Source organism: Vipera ursinii, assembly GCF_947247035.1.
Source record: "Vipera ursinii genome assembly, chromosome: 9".
In the NCBI taxonomy this organism is placed as follows: domain Eukaryota; kingdom Metazoa; phylum Chordata; class Lepidosauria; order Squamata; family Viperidae; genus Vipera; species Vipera ursinii.
In genome coordinates, this window is record NC_139523.1 from 3,153,132 (window position 1) to 3,165,647 (window position 12,516).

Consider the following 12,516-nt stretch of genomic DNA (forward strand, 5'->3'; position numbering starts at 1 on the left):
AGTTTGAAATGAGCTAGAAGAGGTCATGTTCTCCTAGTCACATACCCTCCCTTTCAGGATGTGACTGCACACCTTGAGAAACATTCCCAAACTCTCTGGGCTCCTTTTTACGACCTCCTGTTGTCACTGCTGATACGGGTAACTCCGGATAGGAAGAGGCTGAGAATACTTCCTTCACCAGCTTCTCGTCACAAAACAGCTGCTTGGAGCTGACATGAGATCCTTTCCTGAGCTGCAGTTAGGTTCAAACTCTCCTCCAGCCTGTTGTTTCCCAAGGACGTTGGACCCAGCTCGGTCCCCCACTTCGACCTCTGGGTCACAACGTACTTGTCTTTCTCCTTGCAGCTTTGCGTGCTAGGCCTTCGCTGGAGGAGCAGGGAAAGGATAACGAACTCTTGGTGTTACTTGGCAAGCGGCTGCACATCAAGAGAGAGCCAAGCCCACACTCGCTAGCACCCACGATGCTGCCTAGAAGGGCAATGAAATGTCTGCAAGCAAACAAACAGGCTCAGAGAATATCAAGGACTCCACAGAACTTTTGATGTGTCTCCCGGCTAAGCTCTGCTTCGACTGCTAATGGGCCACTGAGCCTGCTGGGCCCAGACCTCTCGGGTGACCTTGGTGAAGCGGCTGGATGGCCAGCAGCTGGTCGTGGAGGGGGCCAAGGGGACAGATCTCAAAAGGCACTTTAGAGAACAGCCTTGGAACACCCTTCTCCCTCTTGCACTCTGGCCACCCACTGATGCCAGGATTCGGAATGATGGAGAGCAGCTACGCCTTCCCAGGCCTGCTTTTCTTGAACTTCTTTCAGCTTGGAAAGGTGCCAGTTCCAGAAACGTGGTAAGCTTAGCCGGAGATGCTGATGCTAAATGCTGATGCTGAATAAAAATGGGTCTCCATCTTCAGCTGGCTCTGGCAGCTGCTACACAATCAGCCTTTTATCTACCAGTAACTGCCCAGGCCAGGGGGTGGCCCAGCATCCACACCTGGCAATTCGACAAAGAGGAGGGTGGGAAAGAGCAGCCCCACCCCTGGCTCCTTCCAAACGGCAGGGGGTGGTGGTCTTTGGTCATTAGGAGAGAAAAAACTCTGCTTGGAAGAAAAATGCAAACCATGTGCTGTCTGTGGTGCCTGGTCAGGGCCAAGCTTTGGAATCAGTTCATCCTTTGTGAACAACTGTGAACAACAGGGAGAAGAATCCTTCTGGCAACTCATGACCCCCTCTTTTCTGTGACAGCCCCTTAAATATTGGAAATTACCTGGGACCTCACTTGGAGGTGTATCCTTGGGCACCATGGCACTTTTGAGGAACTCTACCAGAGTGGCCAACCAGGGGCATTCATGCACTAGTTTCAGCCACGTGCCCTGCCACTGCTGCCAGCATGGGGTGGTGGTGGTGTCCATTCACATGTATGGAATGTCACTAGGTCCTACAGCTCTCAAATGCCCAACTTTATCTCCTGTTCACCCACACACACACACACACCCGCAAATTCACATTGTCATTGCTTCCTATTTGCAGATGTTGTCGTGTTTCTTTCCTGGGAACTCTGCCCAGCTGGATCTGGTGACCAGATTGAGCAGAGCCCAGCAAACAGAATTCCTCTCCAGGGTGGCAGGACCATCTTGACCTGCCATGGTGTGCTCTGTTGCCTTCTTGTTGCATCTCCTGACAGCTGAGGGACCCCCACGCCTGCTGTCTGAAGAAGGGGGGGCTCCCGTAGCGTCGCCATCACCCTCCCCGCCAACGGGGCTCTTCCTGAGGAATCATCGTTCAGCCCAGCAGGGAGTCAAAAGACCCAGTTGTTCTCCTCCCAGTCCGAGCGGTTGCCCTGCCCAGGACCCCTCCCTTGTTCCTCCCCCCCCCGCTCTGCTCTGTTGCCTCTGGAGGCTGCCTTGGGGCTTGGTGTGGATTCTGGTCCATGTGGGGCTCCGTGTATCTCCTGACCCAAGGCCCTTTTGCTTATTGCCATACTTAATCCGAAGGGTGGGGTCCGAGGTCTCGGAGGCACCTGCTTTGTCTTTCCCACTTTCCTGATCTGTAAACATGGAGACTCTTGGAGGTGTCCAGGTGAGGAATGGGGGGCTGGCTGTGGCAAGGCCCGCAGGGAAAGAATAAGACTCCCGGACGCAGGAGTGGGGCCACCTGCTGTGGGTCCGTCCTTCCCACAGGCCTCGTGCTCAGTGGCCGGCTGCTTCTCAGGGAGCCTTCTTCTCGGCGCCCCCAGTCCTCACCCCTCCGCTGGCTAGGGGAAGGCAGGGGTCAGCCCCGTGTTACAGGCCAGGTTGTCTTTGCTGGGAAGCCGCCGGTTGTTGAATGTGTGCATGTTGATGACGGCGTCGGTCTTCACCATGAGGGGAGGCTGGGCTTTGTGCTTCGTGCGCTGCTGGCAGGTGAGGGACAGCCGGATCTCCTCGGCCATGGCGCTGCAGAAGGACCGCTGGAAGCAGAGGAAGAGGACATTCCAGTCAGGGCTCGGTTCACTCGGGGGCAGGCAAGCCCAGCACCCCAAAAGGCCCACCCATAGGGCACCATGGGGCTACAGGGGAGCTAGACTTAGGAAGTCCCTCCTCCATGCAGCACTGGGGGGGGAAGGTAAGGGGGCTTGGTGTGAATCTGGGCGCCCCATTTCCAGAAGGCTACTGATGGGTTAGGACAGCCAGAGGAGGGCAACCAAGAGGATATGGGGACTGTCTGGCAAAGACGGAGGGGAGACAGAATACCTGTGTTCAAATATGTCAAAGATGGCCTAGGGAAGATGGTCAGAAACTCTCTTCCATTTCCATAGCATCCAGAATCAGAAATGAAAGAGATAAGTTGCAACGCCCTAGACTTCATTTAAACATAAGGAAGAAATTTCTGACGGTCTCCTCTGTACCAGAGTGGAGGAGTCTATCTCCAACTCTTTTTAAGGTGTCTGGACAGGCAGATGGGCTAAGTGATTTTCTTGCACATCACAGAAGGCTGAACTAGAAGATGATGCACACATGTCTGTGATTCTATGACTTTAAGACTCTGGCTCTTCTGATTGATTGCCAATTTCTTTATTACATAAACCCCAACATACTGACAACTTTGTCCCACCCTGAAGTTGTGTACTGTTTTTTTTTTTTTGGGGGGGGAGTGTTTTCCAATAGAGCCAGCAAGCCAGATGTGTTGATTTGTGTTGGAGTGTTTAGAAGTAAAGCAGAGTTTTGCCCATTTGGAGCATGTTAGTTCAGATTAGTGTACCTATTATTGTCCCTGGGACAGTCTGTGCTTCCCCAACCCCTGAACAGAACTACCAGTTCATCACATGGCACAGAAAGCCATTCTCCCCCCCCCAAAGAAGGACAATCTTCTCTACATCAGTGTAAAAAAAAGGGTGGGGGAAGTCAGACGTACACTATGGAATTCACCTGGGGGTTGGCTCTGAGTTAGCAAAGTCAAGATGTCTGGGGCAGCTCTTCCAAAGGAAAGAGGCAGAAGGAAGCTAATACCTGCTCCCGCTCGGCTGTCTTGCGCAGTTTGTAGATGAACTCCACGGTGGCTACGAAGACCGAGAGGACGAGGCCAGCAGCCAGGACGATGAAGAGGCCACCGATGTTCTGAATGCCGAGGGCGCTGGCTTCCTTGCTCTCCTCTTCCGGGCAGCCGTTGCTTCGCCACCACTTCTCCTTCATGGCATGCAGCTTTGCCTCTTCCTGAAGCTGGAGGATCGCGATGGTGATCTTGTCTCGGTAGGGAGAACCTGTAAGTGGATGAGGCAGAGGGCAAAGCATTGCAGGAGACCCAGAGGACAAAGCTAAAAGGAAGACTGCTCTACACCAGGGGTAGGCAACCTGGGCTCTTTGAAGACCCGTGGACTTCAACTCCCAGATATTCCTGAGCCAGCCATGCTGAGGAGAAATGGAGAGTTTTCCATACTGAGCCATGCTGGCTCAGGAATTCTGGGAGTTGAAGTCCACGAGTCATCAAAGAGCCAAGGTTGCCTACCCCTGCTCTACACAAAACCTACGGAAGAATTTTCAGCCAGATCTGCGGACTCACACAAAGCTGGATAAGCAACGCACGTGTTGCAGACATTTCTACTGATTGGATTTTCGGCCAGACATGATTGATACAGCCATAAAAGTTCAGGACTTTTTGCACTGATAATTTTCACCACCTCAAAGGAATCACTGCAATTTGTGGTGCAGGATAAGTCAGCTTGAGAAAGGCAGCTTCAGGGGTGATTCTAAAGCGCGTGCAGGAGGCTACTGTTCTGTTTAGTCCAGGGCCTCTCTGAAGCCCCTGGTATTCTCTGAGAGTGGTTGTTTTCTTGCAGAGACTTCTTCACCCAACTACGGTAGGCAACACCATCAGTGCAAACAACCAAGTTCAGATAGCACCAAGGACTATGGAGTTTAACTCTGTGCTGCAAATATTCCCTTCTGTTGGTTGATTGTTACAGTAGACATATGGGATGATCTGAGATTATTCCTAATCCTAGATTGATCCAAGACAAACTTTGTCGTGGGCCAATCAACCTTCTTGATGTGCCTTGATAGCAGCCAGTTTGGTTTCAACCACAGTCTAGAGAGCCCAAATTCCTGCATTTCCCACCAGGACATGCTTTTGTCGGCTGCCTGCCTTCCCGCCCTGCAGCCTTTTGCTATTCTCTGGACCCTGCCGCTCTCACCCATGGGCGTGCCAATCCCATAGCCCTTTGAATCAATCAGTCCTCCGATCTGGGTCAGGTTGCAGTTTCGTTGGGTGATGTACTCAATGGTGGTGGACTCCATCAGCAGGGCATAGTCAGAAGTCAGGGCACGCTGGATCCCTTCTTCGTTGTTCTTCACCAGAGCTGAGGGTTTGCTGCTCATGAAGGCCCACATTTTTTCAAAAGTAGAGATCCTGGACTTCTGAAAGGGCAGATCAATGGAAAACAAAAGAAGGGGTGGGGTGGGGGGTTAGGCCAAGGCATGAGAGATAAGGCAGACTTCATTCAAAAAGCGCTGCTGCCCAGCTCCTGCCCAGCCTTTGCCTTCATCTCAAAAGTCATACAGGAGGAGATTTGGGCTCAAAATGGGCCAGCAGTCAAAAGGGGGTCAAGCAAAAACACTCCCCCTTTACACAGATTACACAGAAGAATTCTGCACGAGCTAGAATTATCCCTGTCCCTCCACAATGCACCTGGCTCTTTGGTGCCTCTGCTGTTTCTGGTGATGGATGGCGTTCCATGAAAGTCATGAATGAGAAGAGTTTGAGCAGGTGGAATGAAAGAAAACTCATCCAAAATTCAAAGAGCTTTTTGCCAGGACTGTTCAAGGCAAGCAAGCAATACATAACCTGATGGACTGTTCCTTGGTTAGACTGGCAACCTGTAACTAAGGCAGACAAGCTCCGGATTGCAGGTGGCCTGTCCATAATCCTGTCCAAGTTTGCAAGTGATGGAGGAGAAGAACAGAACTACAGAGTAACAGAGTTGAAAGGGACCTTTTCTAGTCCAAACATCCTCTCAAACAAGTGACCCCAATATCAACCCGGACAAATGATTGTCCAATCACTTCTTATAAATCTAATGAAGCACCCGCAGCTTCTGGAGGCAGCCCATTCCACTGATTAATTGTCACTGAAGTAAGAATCATTAAGATTAGAAAGCGGCACAGGCACATAAGAATATTTCTTTTTCAAAAAGCAAAACGACAGGCAGTAAATCTCTCAACTAAGAGAGATTCCAAGAGGTTATTATATTTGCTCTTGGATGGGGTTGAACTATCCCAGGCAGACATGATGTGCAACTTGGGGGTCCTCGACTCACACCTCCTGCCCAATTCTGTGTTGTGCACCAATTATACCCTTCGCTAACTCATGCCCTGGTCATCTCCCAATTGCTCTGCGAACTGCACTGGGTACCAGTTTACTTCTGGGTCCAATTCAAGGTGTTGGGCATCACCTATAAAGCTCCACAAGGCATAAGACCAAGCTATCTACAGATCCGGCTTCACCCAATCTCATCAGCCTGTCTCAATTGATCAGGCAGGGAAGGGGTGCTATAGACCCCATCAGCCAAAGAATTTCGACTGGCACAGTCTAGGAAGACAGCTTTCCCTGTCGCTGCCCCCGCTTTATGGAACAACCAAGCCCCCAATCTCTTGATTTCCCACAAAGGGGTGAGAACTTGCACGGGGGACACAGAGGACAATGCAACCGTGAGAGCACCCCTCTCCCAGCCTGTAATAATCCATTGTTAAATGGCCATTTTAGGACTTATTCTTCTTTTTTTGATGTTTAATTATCTTGATTCTATAATTTTAAATTTTTAACCCCATTTTTTAATACTAATACTAATTTTTCTACATTATTTTGCTTATTCTTTATATTGTACATGGCTCAGAGTCTTTCCTTGAGGGAGATGGGAGATTTAGAAATATGAAACATAATAAATAAATAAATAAATAAATAAATAAATAAATAAATAAATCTGTTAATTTCAGTTGTTTATAAAACAAAATAAAGAAGAAAAGTGCTTGTACATAATATTAGACCAGCCTTGCTGTCTCGGGAATTCTGGGAGCTGAAGTTCACAAGTCTTAAAGTTGCCAAGTTTGGAGACCCCTGCTCTAGATAATCGTGTTTACACCTGGGACTCAGGGACTCCCATCTTCCCAACAGTTGTGAGGAAATGTCTATTTTCTTTTTATTGCTTCAGGCAAAGCAGAACAAATTGCATTTAGTTTTCACCACTACATTTTAGGACATTGTATCAAATCATGATTGGAAGTGACATCCAAAGTAATCTAGTCCATCCCCATGCTGAGGCAGAAACCCTATCTAGACTCTTCTAGAATTACTTAGGAAAGAGTCTGTCACCTTGGAGGGAGCCAACGCCACTTCCTCAGGTGCTCATCCTGCCTGGCTATCCTGCCTTGAACCCCATCTCATTACAAGGGAGAAGCAGTTCCAATCATCATCCATGGATCATCCTTTTCAATATTCCAAACTGGTGATCCTGTGATCTCTGATTTATGTCTAAGGTAATCTGAGGTGTGCTAAGGTCCTTCAGCCCTGGGTTCATCTTGAGGCCCGCACCTTTTCCTGCTTCTTAGTCTCATTCTGAACATGCAGATGCTCCATAAACCCAAGCTGATGGAGCAACCACATAAACTTAGCAGGAAACACAGTAGATCCTCTGATCTTCTCACTGTGAGGTTCAGAAGGAGAAGCAAATCCTATCTGACAGGTAACAGGGCTTTTATACTACCATTTTCAACTTGAGTTCTTTATTTGTTTGTTTGATTTGTACCCTACCCCGATTTCACAGACTCTTGGTATTTGTCGCTAGCCTATTGCCTTCAAAAATTGATTTCCAGCAAATTTTGAGGGCACCTATAAAAATAAACATATACCTTCCATGCCAAAGTAGGCTTTGTGTGTGTGTGTGTGTGTGTGTGTGTGTGTGTGTGTGTGATAAAAGCACTACATTTTCACTCATTGCCACAAAAATTACCAGAGTCTAAGAGAAGGCAATATACAATTAGCCCCCAGAAATGTATGTAAACTCGCTCCAGCCTTGCCTTGCATGTGAGATTACATTGCTAGCAATTAGAAGCCAACATCAACACAATAGGTGGTTAACAATATCAGCTTTTGAAGTTAATCAGGTATCTGGCATATATTGATTGAAGTGCCACACAGCATTTTGAAAATACCAAACAAAAGATTTATCAAGATATCCCCACAATTTGTTACAACATAACCGGGTGCTCAAATCCTTCTCCACCCTCAAGCAAATGAAAAGCACTTTAAATGAGTTCTTTTGATCCAATGGAGGGCATCTTGCAATTGCAGCCATTTAAGCTGCTGATTTGGGATTCATTTTCCTTTGGGCAACAAGGAAAAACCTCTGTGCAGCTTGTCATGAACCTCTGTAGTAAGCGCAAGTTCTGGATGTTTCCACACCCACAATTTAATAGTGTAATAGAAGGGACCTTGGAGGTCTTCCAGTCCAACCCCCTGTACAAGCAGGAGTCCCTATACCAGTGGTGGCAAACCTATGGCATGCCTGCCAGAGGTGGCATGCAGAGTCCTCTCTATGGGCACGTGCCCCAGCCCTGCCTCCCCCCGCAGTCACCTCCTCACCAGCAGCCCCCCCAGAGGAGAGTCCCCCTGGGCGTGGCCCGTGCGGAGCAGCACAGCCAAGGACATGGCAGCAGGGACAAGACGCCATCCTCACACCCCGTCGCGCACAGATGCTGCTGCGGGGTGTGGCCAGAGGATGTGGCCACCATGGCGCTGTGGGGCCACATGGGCGATCTGCGGCGGGCCTTGGAGGCAGTAGGTGGCCCTGCGGGTGGGCAGTGCAGTTTTTGGTCACTCAGTGTCTAAAAGATTCGCCATCACTGCCCTATACCTATCCAGTGGCTATCCAGTCTCTTAAAAGCCTCCAGTGATGGAGAACCCACAACTTCTGGAGGCAAGTTGTTCCACTGGTTGATTGTTCTCACTGTTGGGAAATTTCTTCTTAGTTCCAGGTTGCTTCTCTTCTTCTTCATTCGTTTCCATCCATTGCTTCTTGTCCTACCTCCTGGTGCTTTGGAGAACACGTTGCCCCCCTCTTATTTGTGGCAGCCCCTCAAATATTGGAACACTGCTATCCTGTCGCCTCTGATCCTCCTTTTACTAGACTATAGTACCCAACTCCTGTCATCCTTCTTCATATGTTTTAGCCTCCAGCCTCCTAATCATCTTAATTGCTCTTCTTTGCATCCTTTCCAGAGTCTCAACATCTTTTTTACATTGTGGTGACCAGAACTGGATACAATATTCCAAGTGTGGTCTTAATGAGGCCTTATAAAGTGGTACTAACATTTTGTGTGGTCTTTATTCTATCTCTCTGTTAATGCAGCCTAGGACTGCGCTGGCCTTTTGGCAGTTGCCGCACACTGCTGGCTCATATAGCAGAGCCAGCCATTGGGCTGACAATGAAAGGTCTCTGATACCACGATGGCCACAGGACTCTCTACAAGGATAAGTGTGCTGGTGGGAAAAGGCCCTGTAACCTTACAAGTTTGCAGTTTGGAACAAGAAACCAAAAACATGCCAAAAGAATCAATAGCGAGGCTGGTTCAGCCAGCTTGAAACAAACCATATTTATTATGGTTTATTAACATTATTGCCCTCGTAGTCCAGATCGGTTGTCTTTTGGAATGCTTGCTTCTCCAATTTCTGGGGGGAAGATGGGATGAAAGGCATGACCAGAATTGCTGCAAGGGAGAGACAGCTGGGCCTGGCTTGCCTCCATTTCAAAGGAGCTGCCTCATCTTCCGACTTAATGGGCACAGAGCTTTCAAAACTGGGATCATCCTTTGCCAGGCACACAACCCACTGCCCCTGCCCCACAAGTTCTGGATCCTTTAAATCCTCATATTTACGGCTCAGAGAGGCGCAATGGCTCAACCATTAAAGATGCTGAGCTTGTCAGCTGGAAAGCTGACAATCCAGGTTCAAGACCTGAGCACTATATAATGGAATGAGCTCCTGTTCCATGCTCCAGCTCCCGACCAGCTAGCAGTTTGAAAGCATGCAAATGTGAGTAGATAAATAGGTATCACTTCACTGGGAAAGTAACAGTATTCTGTGTGCCTTTGCTATATATTCATACTGACCACGGAAATTGTCTTCAGACAACGCTGGCTCCCTTGGCCAAGAAATGGAGATGAGAACTGTCTGTCCCACTCCCAGAATCAGAATTGACTGGACATGGGAAACCTTTTATCTTTACCTTTATTTACAGCTCAACACTGAAGTGGCTGGAACAGACCACTCAAAGACAGCTGGTAACTTCAACAGGTTTATTAAGACAGAGCAACACTAACAGGAGCCTTTCGGCTTTTTATAGTCTGGCGCCGGTCGTCTGGTCCAATCGCCGGCCGGTCTATTTCCCGCTTTGCTTCTGCTCCAATCAGCTTCGCGGAACGCCTGACAGCTCGGCTCCTCGTGCTGGCGGCATGTGTTGCTTTGACAGCTGAAAGCTGTCAACTAGTGCGCCTGCGCAAGTCGGGGGTTTTGACAGCTGTCAAAACTCCCTCGTGGCCGGCTGTCAAATACTTTTACCTCATGTTCGGCTGTCAACGTTTCTCTTATTATTGCGAACTGCTTGTGTTAACATATTGCATAAACTATATACATATAATACACCCCTTACCCTTCCCCTGGATGGTTTTCACCCCCGTGAGTTTGTTTGTTGCTTCCTGCCCATTCATAGTCTTGCAAGTGAGTCGGTGGCTTCCTCGATCGGCTGGACCGTCGTGGGGGAGCCTCGTCTCCGAGTTCTCCTTCCTCCTGCGGTTGTGGCTGTGCTTCTTCGGGTGGCGGAGTATTTGGTATAAAGGGGGTTAAAAGGGGTTGTTGTGATGGTGGGGGTGTGTTTTGTGGTTTGCGGATTCGTATTTGGTCTAGGTGTCGTCGTAGTTGGCCGTGTGTGTCAGAGTGGATTAAGTATGAGACAGGTCCGGTTTGTTTTATTATGACCCCTTGGATCCATTTTTGGTTGCTGGTATAATTTCTAGCCCAGATAGCTTGCCCTGGGAGAAAGGTTCGTGGCGCGGATGTAGGAAGTTCTTGGTCATTAGGAGTTCTGTCTGGGTGTAGTCTGTCTAATCTTGTTATTAGCCTCCTGCCCCATCGAAGTTCAGCTGGTGATTTGCCAGTGGTGGTACCGGGTGTCGTGTGTTGGGCTAGGAGGAATTGGCTAAGGCGTCGGTGCCAGTTTCCTTTTATGAATTTATTAAGTGCTTCTTTTGTTGACCTCACCATTATTTCTGCCATGCCATTCGTCGACGGGTGGAAGGGTGCGGACGTCACCAGTCTAATACAGTTCCTCGAAGCGAACATCTGAAATTCACGAGAAGTGAATTGTGGGCCGTTATCGGAAACTATGACGTCTGGGAGGCCATGTGTTGCAAAAACTTTCCTAAGTGCTTGTATAGTGGAGTATGTTGTTATTTTATTAAGGGGTATCACCTCGAGCCATTTAGAAAAGCTATCCACAATTATTAAGAAATTCTGCCCTCGTATTGGTCCCGCAAAATCTAGGTGGATACGGGACCATGGGTTTTTTGTTGTTTCCCATTTATGGATTGGGGCATGGGGTGGTTCGCTTCTTGTTAGTTGGCACGTATAGCATCCCCCTACATGTTGTTCTATGTCCTTATCAATTCCTGGCCACCATACATAGCTTCTTGCAAGTAACTTCATTTTGACCATTCCCGGGTGTCCTTCGTGTAAGGTTTTTAATGTTTGTTGTATCTTTGTGTGTGGTATCACTACTCTATTTCCCCATAGTAGACAGCCTAAATGAGAAGTTAGTTCGGCTTGTCTGGTGAAGTAGGGGCGAAATGTTTCTGCTGGGCTTTTGTGTGGCCATCCAGTTGTGACCCATTGCAGAACCCTGCTGAGAGTTGTGTCCCTCGCGGTGCTATCAGCAATGATTTTTGCTGTGAGGGGAAATTCTGGTAATTCCTCGATGGCCATAATGTTACTTGCAGGGGCTGGGTCTGGGTCGTGGCAACGTATAGGGAGTCTGCTGAGGCAGTCTGCATGCCCTAATTCCCTGCCTGGTTTGTATACCAATTTGTAGGAGTAAGCTGATAGAAAGGTTGACCAGCGTAGGATTCTAGGGGACAATATTTGCGGGGTCGTTTTGTCCCAGGTAAATATGCCTAATAGGGGTTTGTGGTCTGTGAAGATAGTGAACTGTCTGCCATACAGATAGTCATGAAATTTTTTAACCCCGGCGACGATGGCCAGGGCCTCCCTGTCAATTTGAGCGTAATTCCTTTCTGTTTTAGTTAGAGTTCGAGAATAAAATGCAATGGGTCTTTGGGTGTCGTCCTGGTCCAGGTGGCTCAAGACTGCCCCTATTCCGTATGGAGACGCATCGCAAGCGATGCAGACGGGTGTGTCCTCCTGGAATAGTGTGATAGTGGAGCTTTTACAAATGATGCTCTTGAGTGACTGGAAACTATTTTCATGCACTCTTGTCCAGGTCCAGGTTTTACCCTTGTCTAATAGCCTATGAAGTGGCTCTGCAATAGTAGCCTTGTGGGGGAGGAAGGCATGGTAAAAATTTAATAGTCCCAAAAACGCCTGAAGTTCCTGTTTGTTTTTGGGGCTGGGGGCTGCTTGGATGGCTTTTAGTTTGTCGTTAGTGGGGTGGATGCCCTGAGCGTCAATCTTATACCCGAGGAATTCTGTAGAGGGAACTCCTATAGAGCACTTTTCTCTTTTTAGTTTAAATCCGGCCGTTCGGAATCGCTCTAGCACAGCTGACAGCCTGTCAGCCAGAATGGCTTCTGTTTCTCCGGCGATAAGTACATCGTCGAAGTAAGGGGAGACCCCGGGGATTCCCTTTAATGTTTTTTCCATAATGCTTTGGAAAATGCCTGGGGCGGTCGAAATGCCAAATTGTAGTCTTGTCACTTTAAATGCTCCGCGGTGCGTGACAATTGTCTGGGCAACCGCGGTGTCATCTGTCACAGGCAACTGCAAAT

The 12,516-nt window shown here is 48.6% G+C and overlaps 1 protein-coding gene across 1 annotated transcript in view; it reads right to left on the minus strand.

The window, feature by feature from the left end:
- Nucleotides 1-1,924: 1,924 nt before the first annotated feature.
- GRIK3 (glutamate ionotropic receptor kainate type subunit 3) overlaps nt 1,925-12,516 on the minus strand; it is a gene marked incomplete at its 5' end in the record, with an annotated part of 230,445 nt that continues 219,853 nt past the window's right edge. The window contains 3 exons of the mRNA XM_083369037.1: nt 1,925-2,441; nt 3,481-3,731; nt 4,662-4,884. Coding sequence (XP_083225163.1) covers nt 2,247-2,441; nt 3,481-3,731; nt 4,662-4,884 — 669 coding nt within the window. The 3' untranslated portion in view covers nt 1,925-2,246. The remainder of the gene's footprint in view (nt 2,442-3,480; nt 3,732-4,661; nt 4,885-12,516) is intronic.